A 26,220-nucleotide genomic window follows, 5' to 3' on the forward strand; every position below is an offset into this window, starting at 1 on the left:
ACCATAGTGCCCTCAAAGCTCATCATTAAGCTAAGGACCCTGGGACTAAACATCTCCCTCTGCAACTGGATCCTGGACTTCCTGACCGGCCGCCCCCAGGTGGTAAGGGTAGGTTACAACACATCCGCCATGCTGATCCTCAACACGCGGGCCCCTCGTGTGCGTGCTCAGTCCCCTCCTGTAATCCCTGTTCACTCTTGACTGTGCGACTCCAACACCATCATTGTTTGCTGATGACACAAGTGGTTGGCCTGATCACCGGCAATGATTAGACAGCCAATAGGGAGGAGGCCAGAGACCTGACCATGTGGTGCAAGGACAACAACCTCTCCCTCAACGTGATCAAGACAAAGGAGATGATTGTGGACAACAGGAAAAGGAGGACTGAGTACGCCCCCATTCTCATCGATGGGGCTGTAGTGGAACAGGTTGAGTGCTTCAAGTTCCTTGGCGTCCACATCAACAAACTAACGTGGTCAAAGCACATCAAGACAGTCGTGAAGAGGGCACAACAAAACCTATTCCCCCTCAGGAGACTGAAAATATTTGGCACGGGTGCTCAGATCCTCAAAAGGTTTTACAGCTGCACCATTGAGAGCATCCTGACGAGTTGCATCACTGCCTGGTATGGCAACTGCTCGGCCTCTAACCGCAAGGCACTACAGAGGGTAGTGCGTATGGCCCAGTACATCACCGGGGCCAAGCTTCCTGCCATCCAGGACCTCTATACCAGGCGGTGTCAGAGGAAGGCCCTACAAATTGTCAGACTCCACCTACCCTAGTCATAGACTGTTCTCTCTGCTACCGCATGGCAAGCGGTACCGGAGCGCCATGTCTAGGTCCAAGAGGCTTCTAAACAGCTTCTACCCCCAAGCCAAAAGACTTCTGAACAGCTAATCAAATGGCTACCCAGACTATTTGCATTGCTCCCCCCCCCCCCCCCCCTTCTATGCTGCTTCTACTCTGTTATTGTCTACACTACCATTCAAAAGTTTGGGGCCACTTAGAAATGTCCTTGGTTTTGAAATAAAAGGAACAAAATTTTGTCCATTTAAGATAACATCAAATTGCTCAGAAATACAGTGTAGACATTGTTAATGTTGTAAATGACTATTGTAGCTGGAAACGGCTTTAAAAAAAAAAAAAAGGATATCTACATAGGTGTAGAGGCTCATTATCAGCAACCATCACTCCTGTGTTCCAATGGCACGTTGTTGGCTAATCCAAGTTTATAATTTTTAAAAGGCTAATTGATCATTAGAAAATTGCAAAAGGGTTATGTTAGCACAGCTGAAAACTGTTGCTCTGATTTAATGAAGCAATAAAACTGGCCTTTAGACTAGTTAAGTATCTGGAGCATCAGCATTTGTGGGTTCGATTACAGGCTCAAAATGGCCAGAGACAAAGACCTTCTGAAACTCGTCAGTCTATTCTTGTTCTGAGAAATGAAGGCTATTCCATGCGAGAAATTGCCAAGAACTGAAGATCTCGTACAACGCTGTGTACTACTCCCTTCACAGAATAGCGCAAACTGGCTCTAACCAGAATAGAAAGAGTGGGAGGCCTCGGTGCACAACTGAGCAAGAGGACAAGTACATTAGTGTGTCTAGTTTGAGAAATAGACGCCTCCACTAGTCCTCAACTGGCAGCTTCATTAAATAGTACCCCCAAAACACCAGTCTCAACGTCAACAGTGAAGAGGCGACTCCGGGATGCTGGCCTTCTAGGCGGAGTTGCAAAGAAAAAGCCATATCCCAGACTGGCCAATAAAAAAAAAAGATTAAGATGGGGAAAAGAACACAGACACTGGACAAAGGAACTCTGCCTAGAAGGCCAGCATCCCGGAGTCGACTCTTCACTGTTGTATTCGTCGCATGTGACAAATAAAATTTGATTTGATTGTTGGATTTCTTGATTTCTTATCTGGTAAACCTATGCCATTCACCTGGATATTGCTTACAATATATGTTCCAGAATATGCATTATTCTGTAGTAAAGATTTTATCCCACTAGGTATAGCTTTTATAAAAGTGTCATACCTTGCTTGAAACCTTAGTTGTATCTTTCCATAAATTCTCTCCACGTAAATAGATTCTCACTAATACTATCTAATTGGCTGACAAGAAACAATTATGATAAAATAACATATTGTTTCTACATATTATTAACCCATTATTCCATATAAAACATTTGATGCCAATTTCATAGGAAGTTTACGCACCATATAAGGACATTTTAGTAAAAAATGAAAACCTCAGTTTCAACAAAAAAACAAAAAACATAAGGTACAATATTTCAAAAACTGAGATTTTCTTTTTGAAAGTACCTTTTTAACCCAGTTGACTTTTGAAATCTGATTTTAAAGAGAGTGAATTCTAAGATAATTAGACCACCATCACAAACCCTGTTGGTGATTAACATCTCTCTTTTTATCTTATGTGGCTTGTTTTTCCATATGAAGTTGTACAATAGCCTATTTAAGGTATAGCAAGTGGATTTGGAAATGTCAATATCTAGCCCCTCAGCTTTGGATTAAAGAACCCTCATTTGAAGATTTAAATCTCTCCCTAACCATGAGGATAACTTATTTTTGATAGATTCAATTACAGGATTAAAATCATTCACAGCCTTAAGATTTTTGGTGATTTTTACACCAAGGTAGGTTACAATATATTTTTCAGATTTGACAGCTCCTTTTAAAAACAAACATCTCACATTTGGAAAAATGTAATACCAAACCTGAGATTTTGGAGAACTGCTTCGCAATATCCAATGCCAATCTAGCTTGTGACACATTAAAAAAGTGAGATGTTATCTTGAGCTCTCTGGCCTGGAATGTAATGCCTTTAAATGGACTTTGTTAAACAAATTAGCATAATGTTTGAGATACTAACAAATATAACAAAGGTGAGATTGGACAACCTTGTCGAATTCCTTTGTAAATGTTAAACCTTGAGGATGTTCCATGACAGTTTGATACAGCTATTGCCACCATTATACAGAGTTGTAATAGCATCAACAAAAAAATGACCAAACTTCAAATGCTTAAGACAATCAAAGATAAAATTGTGACATGGTATCAAATGCTTTCTGAAAATCCAAAAATAAGATGACAGGGAAGTCATCCAATAGATCACAATACTCAAACAAATATAACACCAGCCTCAGATTATTAGATATGGCGCCCTTTCATAAGCCCTGATAGACATTCATCAATCAGATCATTCAAGCCAGACTTTAACCTTTTCTCAATGATTGAGGCTATCATTTTGTAGTCGTTATTGAGCGTAATTGAACGCCAATTATCAATAATCAAGAGCTCCTTATGTGGTTTAGGTATAAGAGTAATAACCCCTTGCTTCAGAGGCAGGTGGTTCTCCCTTTATAGCCTCAAAGGTTTCTAGTAAAAATTTAGCTTTTTGGTTTTCTAAAATTCAGAGGTTAATCCATCACAGCCTGGAGATGTGTTCTTTTTTTAAATTGAGCAATCCCATAATGGAACAATCTTAACAACAAGACCGAATTATTATTTATTGAATAATTTACTAATTGGGCTAACATTCTCTATAGAATCAAGGAGATCCTTAGTCACTCAAACGGTTATCTAAGGCGTAAAGTTACTCATAAAACTTAGTGGAAGTCTGATAACAACTCTCTATCCTCAGTGGTAACCCCATTAATCTTACATTTTCGAAGTGTGAGTTCCCCTCTCCTCTTGTCCAAATCTAAGAAAGTATCTACTGTTCTTCAACTTTTTTTAAGCCACTTTTGTGGACCTTTTATGAAGGCTCCTCTAGCCTTTTCCTTATAAAATGAATATAGTTGATTCTGTAAATTATTCAATTTAGCTTTCTCATTAAGATCAAGATGCTCAATCTCTGATATCAACAATTTTCTTAGAGACCTTAGCTACGTCACATCTCCTTAAAGCAAGCCACATCCCATATGTAATACAGGCTGATTTAGATTTAAAAACATTTTTTTAAGCAGTTCCAAATATTTCCCATATTCTGCATTTAGAGGTAGCTCAATTCCAGTAAATATATTTGATTCTTAATCACATTTTTTAAATTATCATGCAATAAATGAGTCATTCCATTACCCATAACCACCAGAGTATTTCTTATCATCATTACTGCACATTCTTAGTCAGCCATATAATTTTATGATCCGTCAGGACTGCAGGCAGTATTTTACCTCAACTTCTAGCCTTGAGCCCAATACTGTAATCACCCACAAGCCAATTCTTGATTGTGTACTGTTTCTCTCCAGGGTTTTTAACGCTCCATATGTCAATTAAGTCGAGGCTTTGGCAGAAATTCGCCAATTTGTTCGCACCAATGTTAGGCCTATGGGGCAATCATCAGTCTCTTTATAATAAACTGTATTCAAATCCCCACCAACTACAATCTGACTGGATGGATATTTTCTCAGATTTAAGAATTTCCTTTAGAAGTAAGTCATTTGGAGGACTAGAAGAGTATACATTACACAACACAAATAATCTGTCCATGTGGTTGATGACCGCTACTAGCCAATGTCCATTGGAGTAAACAAAAATGTATCTTTGAAATTGTGTGCTAAAATTGCAACCCCAGCTGAATGATTTTAGTCCCGTGGGCCAAGTAAATGTCACTGCTCCCACAGATTTCCCCCAAAATTATAGTCCTCTTTGCATGAATGTGTCTCTTGAACAAATAGAAAATCTGTGTTGCAGTCCTAACAAAGTTCATTTTCAACAGGTTTCGTATCCCCCTGGCATTGATTGACAAACTTAAAGTCCATATATACACAATAGAAAGGAAAATCCTATGCAATCTCAACTCTACCCTCTCTATAAAAAGGTGCTTCATAAATGTAGTAACAGAAGTCTTGACTTGTAAACCATAACACCACAATCCAAAACTAGAATGCTCAGTTTGTCGTGGGGGAAGGGGCTACCTTGCAAGCCTACCAGTGGATCAAATGATTCTCGTATGCATGATTGAGAGGTCTCGAGGTCAACGATAAAAAATCAAATGTTTTTGCACATTTTCTCCAGAATGTTGGCCCTTTCGTTTATCTTTGCAGTGACTGCATTGATTATGTTGACCTTCGCACAAAGACAATTCTTTTTGTGTATTTTTGGGTGCAGGGCTATTGACCGAATGTCCATATTCCTCCATTTCTTCTCCTGAGGAGTCAAGTGGCGGCTTCTCTCTGGTGTATGAGTGGACAGCTAGCAACTGCCCTCTCCTACCTTTTGCTCTTTCGCAATTTTCTTTCTTCCATTTAGCCAAGTTTACGATCAAATTAGCGGTCTACTGAGCGTTCTTCTCTGTGCTTACTATAAACCAAGTTTTTTTTGTTCACTTTTATCCCTCTTAAACTCAGGTTACTCGGAGCAAGATAAATTCCCGTCTGCACCCCAAGTATTTGAAGCGCACCATATTGCTGAATGCCATGCATTCATGGTGAAAGTGGGATCATGCAAAGGCTCATGGTCGATGTAGTTTTCATCCTGCCTGAGGGAGTCAACCAGGAGCCTCCTCATAGCCTGGTCGGTGTAAGCACGTGGTCCTGTGTGACGATAATGTAGTAGTCAGAATGGATCACTATTTAATAAAAAATCTCGATTCGTAGTGAACTTTAAAATAGTTCACCGTGGGGATCTAACTTGATCATTATAAACAATTTCTAGAGCCCAAAATGTTTTGTTTTTTTACGTAGGTTTTGAAGGACAGACCAGGGCTTTTGGCACCGCTAGGTTTCTGCACAGGAGCCGACCAGCAGATCTATTGACTTCTTCACGCTCCAGACTGCACGCTGGGGGCCTGATCTAACCTAACGTAGAGGGCGTAAAAGTTTATCCATCCAGAGATCTATATATAACTATGAGATGCTCATGTCTCCGACCCTAACAATTGGAGTCGTTGTCCCAAAGGCGGGAAGGCAGGTAATAAGCTTAGGTCCAAAATAAGCCCATTAGAAACACATTGGGTTTATTTTGGACAGATTTTGCGGAGTGAAACCTCTTGCTTCGCCTCTTCGTCCATGATCCGTCGCTGTCTGATCCGGAAGATACTGCCGCAATGGATTATGGTCATTGCTGGAATCCTATTTGTGTTAGAAAATGATATTCTTATAATAGGTAAGCTATATAAAACCTTGCAGAGAGCCTGTCCAACTGACAATCTCTTACAAAAAAATATGAACTATTGGAACCAGGACTTAATAAGAACTGATATTGGCAGAAGATGGAAGAATGTTGGAACATAACTAATGAGATTACAGTTATAATGGAAATGTGTGCTTAATCCAGTATAAATGAATGTATTATACAAGAGACATAATTCACAAATTCTACAGCACAACGGCAGAGTCATGTCTGAAGTGTAAAATGAATAATGACTCCATAATCCATGCCTTCTGGGAATGTTATAAAGTCCAAAAGTTAAATACATTTTTAATCGGTCTGTCTGCATATTTCAAGACATGGGTTGGATGATACTTTTTCTCATCAATCATCTTTAAAAAAAGTATACTTGAACTGTAAATCAACCAATCCTCCGTCGTTAATGCAATGGAAATGTGAAATGCTTTATCAAAAATATTTAAGTGCGTGGGCTACAAAAAGAAACAAAGGTGCAGTTTGAGGCCATGTCAAAATTAGTTATTTTTCCCACAAAAGGGCTTTATTACAGACAGAAATACTCCTCAGTTTCATCAGCTGTCTGGGTAGCAGGTCTCAGATGATCCCACAGGTGAAGAAGCCGGATGGCGAGGTCCTGGAATGGCATGGTTACACGTGGTCTGCGGTTGTGAGGCCGGTTGGACATACTGCCAAATGTTCTAAACCAACGTTGGAGGTGGCTTATGGTAGGGAAATGATCATTCAATTCTCTGGCAACAGGTCTGGTGGACATTCCTGCAGTCAGCATGCCAATTGCACACTCCCTCAACTGAGACATCTGTGGCATTGTGCTGTGTAACAAAATTACACATTTTTGTGGCCTTTTGTCCCAAGTGCAAGGTGCACCTGTGTAATGATCATGCTGTTTAATCTGCTTTTTGATATGACACACCTGTCAGGTGGATGGATTATCTTGGCAAAGGAGAAATTCTCACTAACAGGGATGTAAAGAAATTTGGGCACAAAATTTAAGGGAAATAACTTTTTTTTGTGTGCATATGGAATATTTATGGGGTCTTATTTCAGCTCATAAAACATATGACCAACACTTTACATGTTGAGTTTATATATTTGTTCAGTCTAGTTGGTGTTTGTATGTTGTATGTTTTGTATTGTTTATATAAAATAAATAAATGATTATGGTCATCGTAGTTGACTACCATGTTTCTGCATACTAGGTTAAATCTTTCTTAATGAAAACGACAACTCTTCAAGTAATTGAACCGAAGTTGGTCATTTAAAAAAATAAATAACCGACCCCCCCCCCCCACCGAAATGCTGCTTAATCGCTCAACACTACAGTTTGGACAATGTGTGTGTTTTTTGTGAGACCTAGTCAGATTGGGGAAAGGGTTATCTGGTCCTAGATCTGTGGTTAAGGCCAAGTGCTACTACAAGCTAGGAGGGGGGTGTACGGGGTCTGGTGCATATAGAATACTCTTTAGTCTGAAGGAATGCTTCCTTACTATGGTTCCTTTACAGCTGAGGCCCATGGCTATTGACCACTAATGACATTAATCAGGCTGGGGAGAATCTATTCTCAACCAATCAATGGCAATATGTACAGATGTAGGATCTTAATTTGAGCCACTTTGCTACAGAAGGAAAATTATCCTGCAGCAACAGGAAATGTGAATTACGTGGATTATAATGAATTTAAAAAATTTGAAGGGGTTGATTACATTTTTCTTAAGGGAAAATCAACATTGAAATTTCTTAGTGAACATGTAAAAATGTAAACTTTCATATGGTACCACAAAGATTGCTGGAGGTCCACACCAGAGAATGTTGACGTGAATGTGAATATCTGTTTTAAATCATACTGTCAAGCCTCCATAGGAAACATCGAAGTCATAGAAATGTAGATAATAGACTAGACATCAAATCACATTTTATTTGTCACATGCTTCGTAAACAACTGGTGTAGATTAACAGTGAAATGCTTACTTACGGGTCCTTTTCCAACAATGCAGAATTAAATATAAAGCTAAAATTGTAATGAATTCAAATTGTGACACGGAATAAATACACAGTGAATAATGAATAACAATTGCGAGTAAAAATAACACGGCTATATACAGGGAGTACCAGTACCGAGTTGATGTGCATTGGTACAAGGTTCTTGAGGTAGCTATGTACATATAGGCAGGGGTAAAGTGACTAGGCAACAGGTTAGATAATAGACAGAAGCAGCAGCGTGTGTGTGGCATTAGTGTGTGTTGAGGTGTAAGTGTGTGTGGGTAGAGTCCAGTGTGTACATGGAGTCATGCAAGAGAGTTAGTGCAAAAAAAGGGTCAATGCAGGTAGTCCGGGTAGCCTTTTGCTTGCCCCTCCGTTTCCTGTAGTCCACGATCAGCTCCTTTGTCTTGCTGACGTTGAGACACCACACTGTTGTCTTGGCACCACACTGCCAGGTCTCTGACGACCTGCATATGGGCTTCCTCATCCTTATTTGGTGATCAGTCCTAGCACCGTCGTGTCATCAGCAAACTTGATGGTGCTGTTGGAGTCGTGCGCGGCCACAGTCGTAGATTTAATGGGGAGTACAGAAGGGGGCGAAGCACACACCCCTGAGGGGCCCCCGTGTTGATGGTCAGGGTGGCAGATGTGTGGTTGCCTACCCTCACCGCCTATGGTGTTGAATGCTGAGCTGCAGTCAATGAACAGCATTCTTACATAGGTTTTTCCTTTTGTCCAGGTGGGTGAGGGCAGTGTGCAGTGCAATGGAGATTTCATCATCTGTTGGGGCGATATGTGAATGGGTCCAGGGTGTCTGGGATGATGGTGTTGATGTGAGCCATGACCAGCCTTTCAAAGCATTTCATGGCTGTAGGTGTGAGTGCTATAAGGCAATAGACATTTAGGCAGGATATCTTGGCATTCTCGGGCATGGGGACTATGGTGGTCTGCCTGAAACAAGTTGGTATTACAGACCGGGTCAGGGATAGGTTGAAAATGTGCTGATTATGCATCCTGGCATTCCGTCTGGCCCCGCCGGCTTGCGCATGTTAACCTGTTTTAAAGGTCTTACATTGGCTACGGAGAGCGAGATCACACAGTCGTCTGAAACAACTGGTGCTTTCATGCATTTTCAGTGTTGCTTGCCTCGAAGCGAGCATAGAAGGCACTTTAGCTCGTCTGATAGGCTTGCGTCACTGGGCAGCTTGTGGCTGGGTTTCCCTTTGTTATCCGTGATAGTTTGCAAGCCCTGTCACATCCGTCGAGCGTCCGAGCCGGCGTAGTAGGATTCGATCTTCGTCCTGTATTGATGCGTTGCCTGTTTGATGGCTCGTCGACGGTCGTACCCAGATTAGTGTCCTGCTCCTTGAAATTACCATTTAAATTCACATTTGACGGTGGGTGGACCGGCGGACATCTTTGTGGTAGTAATTTAAGTGAAAATGTAAATGTCCATTCTATGAATTCTTTCTTTGATTGAAATGACACCCACCATGTATTCAAACTGATGGCAGGTACAACACAAAAGCCTCACATGACGTAAAATAGGGTCTAAGCTACAACCTATGTGAATATGGAAAAAGTCTGAGTTGAAGTGTTTTTAGACAATTGATGTTAAAGGCAAAAAAAATCTGAATTCATATTTTAAAACATTTATATAAAATGTTTATATAAAAAGGTTTCCATCAAATCAGGCCTGCAGCAATCAGCAGCAGCCTCTACAGTAAACAATCGGCATCATTCACCACTCGATACCAAGCGCCATGTTGTCACCCTCCACGCTGTTAGTATGCGTCACCATCACAGTTCACCAGACAGTAATGGGAAAAGCCACTAAAACACTGCAGCCAATTCTCCTGGTGTGTTAGTGCCTCATCGCTGTCACGTTAGCAGAGCGTAAAAATGTCATTGAGACCACTGTGTGATGTATTGTTTTGACAATTTAATTTCAGACTCCGATTTATGTATTGTTTTCGTTCTCCGCGGGTTATTGTTGCCTGGAGACAAGGACATGAATCAGAGATGGGCTAGGTCTTAGTGCAGATAAGTGAGGGTTTGGGTAACTGCTCCACAACAGCAGCTCTTAGTTCATCAGTAGCTAGGTTTCCATCCAATTGGCGACAGATTTTCATGCGAGTATTCTAAATTCGGCATAAAGAAAATATGCATTTTCCCACCATTGGTGTGTTTCCACCAAATTGACTTGTTGGGGATAAAAATCAGTGCGTGATGATGTAGTGCACACAATATATATATTTTTTAAGTTTTCATGTACCAAATAAAAATCGAAAGTTCAATGTGTTTCCGTCCCATTTTCAACTCTGAGAGTTTTGTCACATACAATGTTGCGTTAAATAGCAAATGTGCACGTGCGCTCTAGCCAACAGCTCACAAATACTGTGCGTGTAGGCTAGTCTACATGATGAGATTATTATTGTCAAACGGCTGTCAAGGATCGATCATCATCATGTCACCAGAATAAAACTCTCAATATTAATTGGAAAAGAGCCTCAAGCTCCTCACCGTGTACTTTCAGCTACCTGTGAAGTTAATTTGTAAATGATTTAATCTGTAGCCTAATAAACTGCATGGATCCCGAGTCCTAACGCGAGGACCACACACCCATATCACGACTCCAAGTTTACTTCGATATGATGGTTGTGAAATAAATATTTGCGCGGTGTTTCCACTGTCAATTCTCGCAAAATGTATTTTAACAACACAAAAAGATCCCACCATGTTGAACTAACAAATTCTGTCGCCATTTATAAAATTGTACCGAAATGTCCTGTTTCCATCAATTAATCGTTTAAAAAAAATACGGTATGACTTTACTCGCATAAAAGCTGTGGATGGAAACGTGGTTACTGAGGGAATATAGTAGAGGTATCAGACTGCCAGACAGCCAGGTTGGACCCCCCCCCCTCCCATCGCACCCCGATTAAGCCGCCCAGTCAATAGTTCTTGCCCCTGTCACCAGGCAACGGGCAGATGACTCCAAAGCCATTGCGGTCGGGGAGCTTCACCTGAAACAATTCTTCCACCCAGAGCTAGATTACTGCAGAATGCCAAAGAGAAGGAGAGAGTGAGGGCCCTAGAGAGAGGGAGATCGTTAAGAATAAAAACTCCATAGATTCTCTTAAGCAGGGCCTGTGACAAGACAATGGGGTGTGAGAGAAAACGAAAGTGGATGATGGAGGAACTGTCACCTGGGTGATGAATGAATGGGGGGGACGTCACCCATCTGTCAGGGTGACACCAGTCTGCCACCAACCAGCAGGCACACTTTGTGCCACGGGGCCAGACCAACGGGCAGGGCAAACAATGGCAGGCACAGTGGCACTGTGATGAGTTTGTGTGTGTTTTGTTTATTTCAGTGATAAGGGAGAATGGACCCATCGTCTCTCTATATTGTGTGGTTGAAGGACCAGTGAAACGGTGAGGTCAGAGTAAAGAACTATTCAGAAGAGGACAGGCCCTTCTCTCTATGGAGAGGCTGGTTGGTGGAGAACTTGGTGGCATTCCAAGTTGTCATCTTTGCGTTCATGCTGTGCAGATACAGTTGAAGTCAGAGGTTCACGTACACCTTTGCCAAATATATTTAAACTCAGTTTTTCACAATTCCTGACATTTAATCCCAGTAAAAATGTCCTGTCTTAGGTCAGTTAGGATCACCACTTTATTTTAAGAATGTGAAATGTCAGAATAATAGTAGTGATTTAATTTGGCTTTTATTTCTTTCATTACATTCCCAGTGGGTCAGAAGTTTACATACGCTCAATTAGTATTTGGTAGCATTGCCTTTACAATTGTTTAACTTGAGTCAAACGTTTCGGCTAGCCTTCCACAAGCTTCCCACAATACGTTGGGTGAATTTTGGCCCATTCCTCCTGACAGAGCTTTTTAGGCCTCCTTGCTCGCACATGCTTTTTCAGTTCTGTCCACAAATGTTCTATATGATTGAGGTCAGGGCTTTGTGATGGCCACTCCAATACCTTGACTTTGTTGTCCTTAAGCCATTTTGCCACAACTTTGGAAGTATGCTTGGGGTCATTGTCCATTTGGAAGACCCATTTGCAACCAAGCTTTAACTTCCTGACTGATGTCTTGAGATGTTGCTTCAATATTTCCACATAATTTTCCTGCCTCATGATGCCATCTTTTTTTGAAGTGCATCAGTTCCTCCTGCAGCAAAGCATCCCCACAACATGATGCTGCCAGCCCCGTGCTTCACGGTTGGGATGGTGTTCTTCGGCTTGCAAGCGTCCCCCTTTTTCCTCCAAACATAATGATGGTCATTATGGCCAAACAGTTGTATTTTTGTTTCATCAGACCAGAGAACAATTCTCCAAAAAGTACGATCTTTGTCCCCATGTGCAGTTGCAAACCGTAGTGTGGCTTTTTTATAGCTGTTTTGGAGCAGTGGCTGCACTTTTCGCACCAAAGTACGTTCATCTCTAGGAGATCTCCTTCCTGAGCGGTATGACGGCTGCGTGGTCCCATGGTGTTTATACTTGCGTACTATTGTTTGTACAGATGAACGTGGTACCTTCAAGCGTTTGGAAATTGCTCCCAAGGATGAACCAGACTTGTGGAGGTCTACAATTTTTTGTTTTCTGACACAGTTTGAAGATGGGCCTTGAAATACATCCACAGGTACACCTCCAATTGACTCAAATTATGCCAATTAGCCTATCAGAAGCTTCTAAAGCCATGACATCATTTTCTGGAATTTTCCAAGCTGTTTAAAGGCACAGTCAACTTAGTGTATTTATACTTCTGACCCACTGGAATTGTGATACAGTGAATTATAAATGAAATAATCTGTCTGTAAACAATTGTTGGAAAAATTACTTGTGTCATGCAAAAAAAACTATAGTTTGTTAACAAGAAATTTGTGGAGTGGTTGAAAAAACGAGTTTTAATGACTCCAACCTATGTGTATGTAAACTTCCGACTTCAACTGTATCAGATCTCACAATGTTTGGTCTCAATAATTGAGAAATCAATTATGTTATAGCAATGTTCTAAGATGCCCTTGCAGTGTGTGATTGCAAAATAGACAACCGGGAACGTTGATCTCCCAAGATCAGACTGTGTTGAAAAGAACAAGGCTCCAAACATGGAAGAATAGGGAAGTGAAACGTGTGGTACCACACATTTTGAGACTACTTTTGTTCTTTTTACACTATTGAGGAAGCTAGAAAATATTCCAGAAATATGCCAGAGTGGGCTTAAATAAAGCCCACTCTGGCATATTTCTGTGGTATTTTCTAGCTTCCTCAATTTAGCACACTTGTTGAAGGTTTATTTTCAGCTACTCAAGGACAGCTGCACTGAAATGTGATTTATTTAACTCAGCCTAGGGAAAGTTTGTGATCGGATGCAGTATTGTTTAGCTGTAAAACAGATTTGAGAGAACAACACATGACCGTATTGAATGACGCGGTGAAACCCTGAGGATGTCTTCGGGTTACAGATTCATGTTTGTCACTAGCTAGGTTTCCATCCAATTGGTGACAGATTTTCATGTGAATAATCCAAAATCCGGATATTTAACAATATTCACATTTTCCAACCAGTGATGTTTCCATCAAATTGACTTGTTGCAGATACAAGGCTGTGTGTGATGACGTAATGCACATTAAAAAAATAACATTTTACGGTTATTAAATTACCATGTACACGACCCAGTCGTTCGTTCTAAATGTTCCATTGCCATACTGGCTGGTAACGTTCTTATCCCTTGCTTGCTAGCTAGCCAACTACGGCAAACTTAGTCACGTCAAAAAGTGGAGCCAGAATAACAGCAAAGTAGTGACATTTTATTTGGATACATCCATAACAATGAGCTAATGAGGCGCGATTTTCTCTGGCATAGAAAATAGAAAAGCACAGCTACAGTAACACAATCACGTCAAACTGGATTCAGGATTAGACGCACCCGCTGTATAATATATCTGTGCACCGACATTTCTCGCACAATTAATTTGACCAACACTAAAAGATCCTACCTTGTCTAGTGGATTTTGATTAGTCGACATTTGTAAAGTTTACCAAAAAACGTATCTTTCCATCATGCCTGTCATTACATATTTTTTTATCCGACATGTACAGTACTTTACACAGATAACAAGGTTGGATGGAAACCTGGTTTATGACAGAGTATATTGTCAGGTCTTATTGTGTTCATATGGAGATGGTACTGGGCTTACTGTATGGCAGTGCTCTTTCATACTGCTCGTACTGACTGATGGTGAGTGGCTTTAAAGGACCTCTTCCTCTTTTTTTCCTTTTTCTCCCCATCGATCTCTCCTTTTTCTCATTCCTCTCTCGCTCTTTCGCAGTCTCTCTCCCTCGCTTCCCCCTGTGTGTGTGTGTGTTTCAGACTGCTGGTGAAGCCTGTAATTGAGCGTGTCCACCCACCGCTCTGCAGCAGAATCAGCCAGGGGAAGAAAGCTTCTTTCTTTTGTGACACGCACACTTTTGCTGCAGTGCCTCTCTCCATTCCCACGCAACCAACCATCAAAGACCACCCTTCTGGCTGGTGCAAGCCTAGAGTCCTAACACACACACACACACACACACACCATCCCTCTATCTCTACTTCTCTAATGCAGAAGAGACCTAATGCACATACTTGTATACCTACAACATCTAAAAACAATCAAACCTTGGGGCTAATGTGAATTTTGTGGCAGTTTCACGGTCACCTAATAGTAAGTGGAGGAGGAACATTTGCTGTAACCTCGGAGTTCTCCACTGCTCTCAATGACGGTTTAGTTGCTAATGGCATGTTTTATCTCCTGACTGGTGACAAACCATAATCTACCATAATCTACATCGCAAGTTGTAATTCACTGTGCCATAAACATGACAACAGTGTTATTTTGCATACACACATCTTTCTGGGGATAATGCAGGATAGTTGCTTGGCTTTGGAACGTTCTCAGCACATTTAAAGGAACTTGACAAAAATCTGTTATTTTCTTGGTATAACTTTAACAGAGCGTTTCCAAAAAGTTCTAACGTGGTTACATGTCATTTCAACTTTGTGAATGTTCTCCAACTGGTTAGACATTGGGAATGTTCTCAAATAGTTCAGAGATCATTAAGGAACAATGTTCTTCTGTGGGAATTTCAGTGCTTTAGCATGACGTTTCCTACGGGTTTCCTCATGGTTCTATTTAAAGTCATGTTCTCATTGTTCAGAGAACGTTAAACAACATTCTTCTGTGGAACTACATTCTGGGAATGTTCAAAGAAAAGGTGTGACTTAAGCGATGTTCTCAATCTGGTTCTCTTTATGTCAGTTCTTGACAATATTCTGGGAGTATTCTGTTCTCAGAACTTAACATAAAAAAACAACTTTAACATCCTAAGAATGTTATTTAAAAACTTATACAGTGCATTCGGAAAGTATTCAGACCCCTTGACTTTTTCCACGTTATGTTACAGCCTTATTCTAAAATGAATTCAATAGTTTTCCCACTCTCATCAATCTACACACAATACCCCATAATGACAAAGCAAAAACACGTTTTTGTAAATGTTTGCAAATATATAAAAAAACAACTGAGATCACATTTACATAAGTATTCAGACCCTTTACTCAGTACTTTGTTGAAGCACCTTTGGCAACGATTACAGCCTCAAGTCTAAGGTATGACGCTACAAGCTTGGCACAACTGTATTCGGTGAGTTTCTCCCATTCTTCTATGCAGATCCTCTCAAGCTCTGTCAGGTTGGATGGGGAGTGTCACTGCACAGCTACTTTCAGGTCTCTCCAGAGATGTTAGATTGGGTGCAAATCCGGGCTCAGGCTGGGCCACTTAAGGACATACAGAGACTTGTCCCGAAGCCACTCCTGCATTGTCTTGGCTGTGTGCTAAGGGTCGTTGTCCTGTTGGAAGGTGAACCATCGCCCCAGTCTGAGGTCCTTTAGCGCTCTGGAGCAGGTTTTCATCAAGGAGCTCTCTGTACGTTGCTCCGTTCATCTTTCCCTCGATCCTGACTACTCTCCCAGTCGCTGCGGAGATGTTGCAGAGATGGTTGTCCTTCTGGAAGTTTTCCCATCTCCACAGAGGAACTCTGGAGCTCTGTCAAAGTGACCATCGGGTTCGTGGTCACCTCCCTGACCAAGGCCCTTCTCCCCCGATATCTCAGTTTGGCTAGGCTGCCAGCTCTAGGAAGAGTCTTGGTGGTTCCAAACTTCTGCCATTTAAGAATGATGGAGACCACATTGGTCTTTTTGGGGACCTTCAATGCTGCAGAAATGTTTTGGTATGCTTCCCCAGATCTGTGCCTCGACACAATCCTGTCTGAGCTCTACGGACAATTCCATCAACCTCATGGCTTGGTTTTTGCTCTGACATCCACTGTCAACTGTGGGACCTTACATAGACAGGTGTGTGCCTTTACAAATCCTGTCAAATCAATGGAATTTACCACAGGTGGACTCCAATCAAGTTGTAGAAAACATCTCAAGGATGATCAATGGAAACCGGATGCACCGGAGCTCAATTTTGAGTCTTATCGCAAAGGGTCTGAATACTTATGTAAATAAGGTATTTCTATTCTTTAATTTCAATATATTTGTAAAAATGTCTAAAAATCTGTTTTCACTTAGTCATTATGGGGTATTGTGTGTAGATTAAGTTTATTTTATAAATTTTTTAATAAGGCTAACTTAACAAAATGTACAAAGTCAAGGGGTCTACTTTCCTAATGCACTGTGTTTTAATTTTTTAAATATTTTTTTATAAAAATATATTTAAAAAATTAAGAAAAACCCTTGAATGAGTAGGTGTGTTTAGTTTTTCTTAATTTTTAAAATATATTTTTAAATAAGTGTTAAACAAAAAAAATATATATATATTTGAGATTCTTCAAAGTAGCCAACCTTTGCCTTGATGACAGCTTTGCACACTCCTGGCATTCTCTCAACCAGCTTCATGAGGTAGTCACCTGGAATACTTTTCCAACAGTCTTGAAGGAGTTGCTTAAAACTTGTTGGCTGCATTTCCTTCACTCTACGGTCCAACTCGTTCCAAACCATCTCAATTGGGTTGAGGTCGGGTGATAGTGGAGGCCAGGTCATCTGATGTAACACTCCATCACACTCCTTATTGGTCAAATAACCCTTACACAGCCTGGAGGTGTGTGCTGGGTCATTTTCCTGTTGAAAAACAAATGATAGTACCCCCTGATGGGATGTCGTATCGCTGCAGAATGCTGTGGTAGCCATGCTGGTTAAGTGTGCCTTGAATTCTAAATAAATCACAGACAGGGTCACCAGCAAAGCACCATCGCACCTCCTCCTCCATGCTTCACGGTGAGAACCACACATGCAGAGATCATCCGTTCACCTACTCTGCGTCTCACAAAGGCACGGCGGTTGGAACCAAGAATCTTTCAAATTTGGAGTCTTCAGACCAAAGGACTGATTTTCACAAGTCTAATGTCCGTTGCTCGTGTTTCTTGGCCCAAGCAAATGTTTTCTTATTGGTGTTCTTTAGTAGTGGTTTCTTTGCAGAAATTCAAATCCATGAAGTCTTGACTCACGCAGTCTTCTCTGAACAGTTGATGTTGAGATGTCTGTTACTTGAACTCTGAAGCATTTATTTGGGCTGCAATCTGAGGTGCATTTAATTGCCAATTTCTGAGGCTGGTAACTCTAATGAACTTATTCTCTGCAGCAGGGAAACTCGGGGCCTTCCTTTCCTGTGGCGGTCCTCATGAGAGCCAATTTCATCATCGCGCTTGATGGTGTTTGCGACTGCACCCGAAGAAACGCTCAAAGTTCTTGAAATGTTCCGGATTGACTGACCTTTTTCAAGGATGGACTGTCATTTATCTTTGCTTATTTGAGCTGTTCTTGCCATAATATATTTTATTTAACCTTTTTTTATCTAGGCAAGTTAGTCAAGAACAAATTCTTATTTACAATGACGGCCTACCGGGGAACAGTCGGTTAACTGCCTTGTTCAGGGGCAGAACGACAGATTTCTACCTTGTCAGCTCGGGGATTCGACCCAGCAACCTTTCGGTTACTGGCCCAATGCTCGAACCACTAGGCTACCTGCCACCCCTACCTTTGTCTGAAACTGATTGTCTGAAACGCATTAAGATGGAAAGAAATTCCACAAATTAACTTTTAACAAGGCACACCTGTTAATTGAAATGCATTCCAGGTGACCACCTCGTGAAGCTGGTTGAGAGAATGCCAAGAGTGTGCAAAGTTGTCATCAAGGCAAAGGTTGGCTACTTTGAAGGATCTCAAATATAAAATACTTTTTGATTTGTTTAACACTTTTTGGGTAACTACATGATTCCATATGTGTTATTTCATAGTTTTGATGTCTTCACTACTATTCTACAATGTAGAAAACAATAAAAATAAAGAAAACCCTTGAATGAGTAGGTGTGTCCATACTTTTCACTAGTACTGTAAGTAATACAGCCATGACGCTGTATCAGGAAAAATGCGAAAATCTAAATGGTGTGATCGAGGCGTTTAGGTTAGATACACACAGACCGCATGAGAGGGGAATGTACATAAAACAATGATGGGAGGGACAGAGGCAGTTTGTGAAATTATGTCTTATCTACTTTGAAGAACTAGTGAAATGATTTTGTCAGACGCACTAGCGGTTCTGGGGGGGCCAGTGCCCCTGTGACAACAATTATGGACCCCCTAAATGTGGAGTATGAAATCATTTTTACATAACACATTTTTGCTATCGTTTTTTTTATTACATCCGTTATTAGACAGTGGCAACGATGATGATTATGAACATGGTCTTTTGCCTGCTAATGCCTGCAATGCAGTGAAGAAAACGATATGACAACAATAACGTCTAATGTAACTGGCCCCTCTAACAGTACAACTGGCCCCAGGTTGGCCCCCCCAGTTGAAATGGTCCAGAACCGCCACTGGTCAGACGGCTCTGCAACGTACTTAGGCAGGCTAGCTAAATAAAATGACTAAAGACAGTCAAGTACGGGGAGCAGATACATGGTCTTGCTGGCTGACGGCTACTGCCGGTGCAGAGATGAGATGATGACTTTAAAGAATTAAAAATAATAAAGTAATCAAATACAAAATAATGTAATTATATACACAACTGAAATCTTTTATTTCATAGTAATTTCTTTTTTTAAATTGATGTCTACCCATTGGGGAAGTGACAGAGACAATTGACTATTTTAATTGTTTTGGTAATTGAATGTTCACCATTTTTGGCTTTGTAGAGTTTTTTTAATGGAAATTCCAATCATTGTAATGCCATTCTTTCATAATGTATTAATTTGATTTATCGAAATCGAAAACGTGGCAATTTTTTGATAGTCGAACTGTAACGGAACCGACCTTTAAAAAGCACAAATCGCTCAGCACCTCTGTGCCACGTGTGTGTGTGTGTGTGTGTGTGTGTGTGTGTTCAGCATGCATGTGTGTGTATAGGGAGGGTGGGCATGAGGATGTGCTGCCATGGCACCCCGCTGAGCAGTACCTCACTAAAATAGCATACTAAGAAAAAAAACAGGATAACAGTTTATTTTGAATATGGAACCACAGGGTGAGAATATTGACATACCTTGTATTATTTCCCGTGTGGAGGAAAAACTGCGTTGCATGGGTGTTTTAATTAATAACTACAGAGTTATTTCAGGAAGTGAAAAGTTGATGTTTCTAGGTGAAAGGGGGTTATTGAGAGACTGACTGTAGTGTCAGCTGTGTCTGGTGGGTTTCTCAGTAAGTTTCTATCATGTTGTGTCCCTAAACTCAATGAGTTTCCTTGTACATATAAAAGACACATGATGTACAGTTGAAGTCGGAAGTTTACATACACTTAGGTTGGAGTCATTAAAACTCGTTTTTCAACCACTCCACAAATTTCTTGTTAACAAAAGTCGGTTAGGACACCTACTTTGTGCATGACACAAGTAATTCTTCCAACAATTGTTTACAGACAGATTATTTCACTTATAATTCACTGTATCACAATTCCAGTGGGTGAAGCAACATCTCAAGATATCAGTCAGGAAGTTAAAACTTGGTCGCAAATGGGTCTTCCAAATGGACAATGACCCCAAGCATACTTCCAAAGTTGTGGCAAAATGGCTTAAGAACAACAAAGTCAAGGCATTGGAGTGGCCATCAAGCCCTGAGCTCAATCCAATAGAAAATTTGTGGGCAGAACTGAAAAAGCGTGTGCGAGCTAGGAGGCCTACAAACCTGACTCAGTTACACCAGCTCTGTCAGGAGGAATGGGACAAAATTCACCCAATTTATTGTGGGAAGCTTGTGAAAGGATGCCCGACACGTTTGACCCAAGTTAAACAATTTAAATGAAATGCTACCAAATACGAATTGAGTGTATGTAAACTTCTGACCCACTGGGAATGTGATGAAAGAACTAAAATCTGAAATAAATCATTTTCTACTATTGTTCTGACATTTCACATTCTTAAAATTAAAGTTGTGAACCTAACTGACCTAAGACAGGGAATCTTTACTTGGATTAAATGTCAGGAATTGTGAAACTGAGTTTAAATGTATTTGGCTAAGGTGCATGTAAACTTCCGACTTCTTCAACTGTATATCTGGGTATTGGGTCACACATACTGTACTTGCTACGAAAAGCTGGTCTTATCAGAATGGTGATAACTACAACGGTTAATATGTCACCTGATCTGACATATTAGTTATATATCACTTACGGAAGTTGGTTTGCTGCAGTGTGCTGTTTTGAAATGTAAACCAACTGCAATCCATCAGTATCCAGACATGTTATTGTTCTAATTCCATTGTCTGATTTTTGTCAACATTTCCTTCATACTTCCTGGGTATCTTGCATCACCAGATCCGAGCAACATAACAGACTATTACTGGCAACCATTCAAACCGTGCAGCAATGCTTTCTCTTTCATACTAGGCAATGCTCTCATATTTTTGTACAGGAGTAGAATTCCTTGGGTGAAATTTATTTTTCCTTCTCTTTTTGTGCTCAGGAGTGTCACTGAAAGTGGGAAGACTGGGAAAACGAGAGGACTAGAGGAGAAAGATGGAGCCCATATCTTTAGATGGGGCTGCAACGGTGGAGGAGCTGGTGGAAGTGTGCATCCAAGCCTTCGGTCAGTCTCTTTATTTACCTATGAGCACTCAAATATACCTGCTACTCAATGTCAAAATTAGGGCTCCCCGACCCTGTTCCTGGAGAGCTACACTCCTTTAGGTTTTCGCTCCAACCCTAATCTAGCGCACCCGATTCTTCTAATAATAATTAGTTGGTTGATCAGATTAGTTCAAACTGGGGTTGGCGCGAAAACCTACAGGAGGCTAGCACCAGCTCTCTCGCAACAGGGTTTGAGGGGGCTGGTCTAAGTTAACAACCCTAATCTTTGTGCATTCAGAATAGCATTTTATTTCCAGGAACGGATTGCAAGGAGAAGAACGTTTCTAGGAATAGATAGCAATTTCCCACATGTCCATGCGCCACCATAAATGGCTAATGTTGTCAGTCTCAAATCAATAGCTCTTTTAGTGTAAAGGGACACAAAAATGGGCTGTTGTGTGACGAGAATGCTTCTGTCCTCTTTCAGATGAGAAGGGCGCTTTGAAGGACCCCTCCGTAGTGCGCATGTTCCTCATGATGCACCCTTGGTACCTCCCATCCACCGACATGGCTAAGAAACTACTGCTCAAGTATCCTTCGCCACCAGGCACCTGCTTATGGCTTATCAGGTGTTGACAGCTACTGTAAGAACAACACATATACTCTTTAACCCTAAAAGCACCCACAAGCACTGAGTACACCAAACATTAAGAACACCTTCTTAATATCGAGTTGCACCGGCTCCCTTTGCCGTCAGAACAGCCTCAATTCGCCGGGGCGTGGACTCTACGAGGTGTCGAATGCGTTCCACAGGGACGCTGGCCCGTGTTGACTCCAATGCTTCCCACAGTTGTCTGGATGTCCTATGGGTGGTGGCCCATTTTTGGTACACACAGGAAACTGTTGAGCGTGGAAAAACCCAACAGCGATGCAGTTCTTGACACAAACCGGTGCTCCTGGCACCTACTACCATACTCCGATCAAAGGCACCTAAATCTTTTGTCTTGCCCATTCACCCTTTGAATGGCACACGTACACAACAATTAATGTCCCAATTGTCTCAATGCTTAAAAATCCTTATTCAACCTGTCTCCTCCCTTTCATCTACACTGGTTGGAAGTGGATTTAACAAGTGACATCAATAAGAGATCATAGCTTTCAACTGAATCCACCTGGTCAGTCTATGTTATGGAAAGAGCAGGTGTTCATAATGCTTTGTGTACTCAGTGTATTTTTTTGCTTAAATGCACCAAGTGTCATTTTTTGGTAATAATTGCAAGCAGGAACGCTTTTTATTTGTTAACCTTTTATAACACAAGAAAATGGTTTGAATCCCCCCAAAATCAGCATATATTTTAAAATGTGACGTTATAGTAGTCAAATTGTAGGTTTCAAAATACATGTTTTTGTAGTTTTTTTTTCATCCTTAGCCTCTTGTTATGGATATTTATCCGTTATTCATTCAAGTGTTGTGTGTCTGTGATTCTCGGAGGCTGAGAAATTGGCAATTGAGCTAATCTGAGCTAATAAGATGTCCACCGATATGGCCGATCTTATATGCAAAAATGTGCAACGGTGCCATCAGACTTTTGACTCTAACTTTGGAATGCTCTGGGCTGTCAACTCAGTTCCAATTGCTTCTGAAAGATGAGACTCTCAGCTTGGTATATAGACATTGACTGGAAGATAAATATGTATGTACATCTTTTAGATATTTTTTTTAAATTATAGTGTCTGTCCCTCCCCCAACATCTGGGGTGGTTCCATATTTATATTTTCAGGGTACATACATCTACCTCTGTGCCATATTTGGTGCTTTTATCACAAAGTGTACAATTGAGTCCACATTTTCAGCTTAGCTGTGTATACCACTAGTACACAAAAAATAGATTTTATTTTTCATTCTTCTATTTGCAAATAAATCGTGGTAAATAGTTTTTTGTTTGTTTGTCTGTACCTAGTTGCTTGACAAAGTCCTACAATTTCTGAAGGTTCTTTATGACCCCTTGGGGTCAAAATTTACCCCTGTTGGTGCTTTCAGGGTTAAGGTGTCAGTGAATGGAAGGTGTAAATTGGATGGAATATTCCCAGCGTGCAAAACTGGTTGCAATTAAGCCACGTCTGATTGTTAAAGGATGTTTTTGAAATGTCTTTGTAGATGTCTTATGTACCTTAACAGTTGATCAGATCACAGGAGGAGAGCTGCTCTGCTGAACGCAGGACAAGAATCTGCCACCTGGTGAAGTAAGACACATTTGTAATTGCTTTTGTTATTTGCTTGGGGATGTCTCTTTATTGCTTTATCCCTCACTTTGTCTCTGTTTCTCTCTTTCTCTGTCCCTCACTACCTCACTCTCTCTTTCTCTTTCTTTCCCTCACTACCTCTTTCTCTCTCCCTCTCCTTCCGCTCTAACTCTTTCTCCCCTCCCCTCCCCTCCCTCCATCTAGGTACTGGATTTCGGAGTTCCCGGCAGAGTTCAATCTGAACCCAGAGCTGGCAGAGCAGATTAAAGACCTCAAGGACCTATTGACCACCGAGGGGAACGAGCGCCAGAGTCAGCTCATCGACATCGACAGTGTGTAAGTGTCCCTGTTCAACAGTGATTTCTCCCTCCAGCGGCCTCCACTGGTGTGACTCTCCCTATTCTACACTACAGTGTGTGTAGTCGGTGTGTCCTTTACTGCATTGTGTATGTGTCCCCACTGCAGTGTGTGTGTCAAGATTATTTGCCGTACAAATTGGTCACATACACGTGGTTAGTAGATGTTATTGCGGGTGTAGCGAAATGCTTGTGCTTCTAGCTCCGACAGTGCAGTAATATCTAACAAGTAATATCTAACAAATTACACAACATATACCCAATGCACACATCTCAGTAGGAATGAATTAAGACTATATACATATGGATGAGCAATGTCCGAGCGGGAACGGACTAAGATGCAGTAGAATGGTATAGAAAACAGTATATACATATGAGATGAGTAATGCCAGATATGTAAACATTATTAAAGTGCTTGTCACGTGTTCCATCCCTTAAAGTGGCCAGTGATTCCTAGTCTATGCCTATAGGCAGCAGCCTATAATGTGCTAGTGATGGCTGTTTTAACAGTCTGATGGCCTTGAGATAGAAGCTGTTTTTCAGTCACTCGGTCCCAGCTTTGATGCACCTGTACTGACCTCGCCTTCTGGATGATAGCGGGGTAAACAGGTTCGGGTGGTTGATGTCTTTGATGATCTTTTTGGCCTTCCTGTGACATTGGGTGCTGTAGGTGTCCTGGAGGACGAGTAGTTTCCCCCGGTAATGCGTTGGGCAGACCTCACCACCCTCTGAAGAGCCCTGTGGTTGCGGTTGCGGGTGGTGCAGTTGTCGTACCAGGTGGTGATACAGCCCAACAGGATGCTTTCAATTGTGCATCTGTAAAAATTTGTGAGGGTTTTAGGTGACAAGCCAAATTTCTTTAGCCTCCTGAGGTTGAAGAGGCTCTGTTGGACCTTCTTCACCACACTGTATGTGTGGGTGGTCCATTTCAGTTTGCGAGTGATGTGTTCGCCAAGGAACTTGAAGCTTTCCACCTTCTCCAATGTGGTCCCGTCAATGTAGATGGGGGTGCACCCTCTGCTGTTTCCTGAAGTCCAAAATCATCTCCTTTTTGTTTTGTTGACGTTGAGGGAGAGGTTGTTTTCCAGGCACCACACTCCCAGAGCCCTCACCTCATCTCTCTAGGCTGTCTCGTCATCATTGGTAATCAAGCCTACTACTGTTGTGTCGTCTGCAAACTTGATGATTGTGTTGGAGGCGTGCAGTCATGATTGTGTTGGCCACGCAGTCATGGGTGAACAGGGAGTACAGGAGGGGGCTGAGCACGCACCCTTGTTGGGCCCTAGTGTTGAGGATCAGCGGAGTGGAGGTGATGTTTCCTACCTTCACCACCTGGGGGCGGCCCGTCAGGAAGTTCAGGACCCTTTCACAGGGCGGGGCGGTAAGCAAATTGAAGTGGGTCTAGGGTGGCAGGTAAGGTAAAGGTGATATGATCCTTGACTAGTCTCTCAAAGCACTTCATGATGACAGAAGTGAGTGCTATAGTCATTAAGTGATAGTCATTAAGTTCAGTTACCGTTGCCTTCTTGGGTACAGGAACAATGGTGGCCATCTTGAAGCATGTAGAGACAGCACACTGGGATAGGGAGAGATTGAATATGCCCGTAAACACACCAGCCAGCTGGTGTGCGCGTGCTCTGAGGACGCGGCTAGGGATGCCGTCTGGGCCGGCAGCGTTGCGAGGCAAAACACGTTTAAATGTTTTACTGACGTCGGCCACGGAGAAGGAGACAGTCGTTGGTAGCAGGCCGCGTCGGTGGCACAGTGTGATATCCTAAAAGCATGCGAAGAATGTGTTTAGCCTGTCCGGTAGCAAGACGTTGGTCTCGGCGACGTGGCTGGTCCGATGTGAAAAGATCTAATGTGATTGGTTAAAAGACCAATTAGTGGAAAAAAACAATCAGAATTAGGCTTCCTCTGTAAACGCAGCCTTTGTGTCTCCATGCTGCCTTACATGGCTCATTCTTAGGCCCGAGGCTGGGACCTCGTGTGACAGAGCTCCTAAATGACCCGTCCTATTTCCTTTGTCGGTCTGTCTGACCCTGGACTCGCGAGTGGGTTGTTATACATCACTTTCTTGGGACAGTCGAGTTTCATAACATCTGGTAAGAGTTTTCTTTACTTTATTGCATCTTCTATACTGTCTTCTTCCCTCCATTCCACATCCACCACAGTCGTAGTTTCAGGCCCCATTGTAGAGACTAATGCAGCGTGCTATATTTTGTTAGCCTGGAATGCAAAACGGAATGTCTCTCTGTGTCACATTTGACAAACATATTGAAACAGAGCAATATTCAGTTTGGATTGCAGGTTTCAGTTTTACAGTGCTTTGCAAAAGTATTCAGACCCCTTGGGTTTCTTCACATTGTAT

The 26,220-nt window shown here is 41.6% G+C and overlaps 1 protein-coding gene across 1 annotated transcript in view; it reads left to right on the forward strand.

Moving 5' to 3' along the window:
* The window catches only part of LOC139560959 (RAS guanyl-releasing protein 2-like), a 91,644-nt gene that overhangs the window by 25,403 nt on the left and 40,021 nt on the right, over positions 1–26,220 (forward strand). Inside the window, exons 2-5 of the mRNA XM_071377707.1 lie at positions 21,146–21,268; positions 21,737–21,839; positions 23,437–23,493; positions 23,698–23,829. Of these exons, the coding sequence (XP_071233808.1) occupies positions 21,199–21,268; positions 21,737–21,839; positions 23,437–23,493; positions 23,698–23,829 (362 nt within the window). The 5' untranslated portion in view covers positions 21,146–21,198. The remainder of the gene's footprint in view (positions 1–21,145; positions 21,269–21,736; positions 21,840–23,436; positions 23,494–23,697; positions 23,830–26,220) is intronic.

Source organism: Salvelinus alpinus, chromosome 31 (assembly GCF_045679555.1).
Source record: "Salvelinus alpinus chromosome 31, SLU_Salpinus.1, whole genome shotgun sequence".
Classification (NCBI taxonomy): domain Eukaryota; kingdom Metazoa; phylum Chordata; class Actinopteri; order Salmoniformes; family Salmonidae; genus Salvelinus; species Salvelinus alpinus.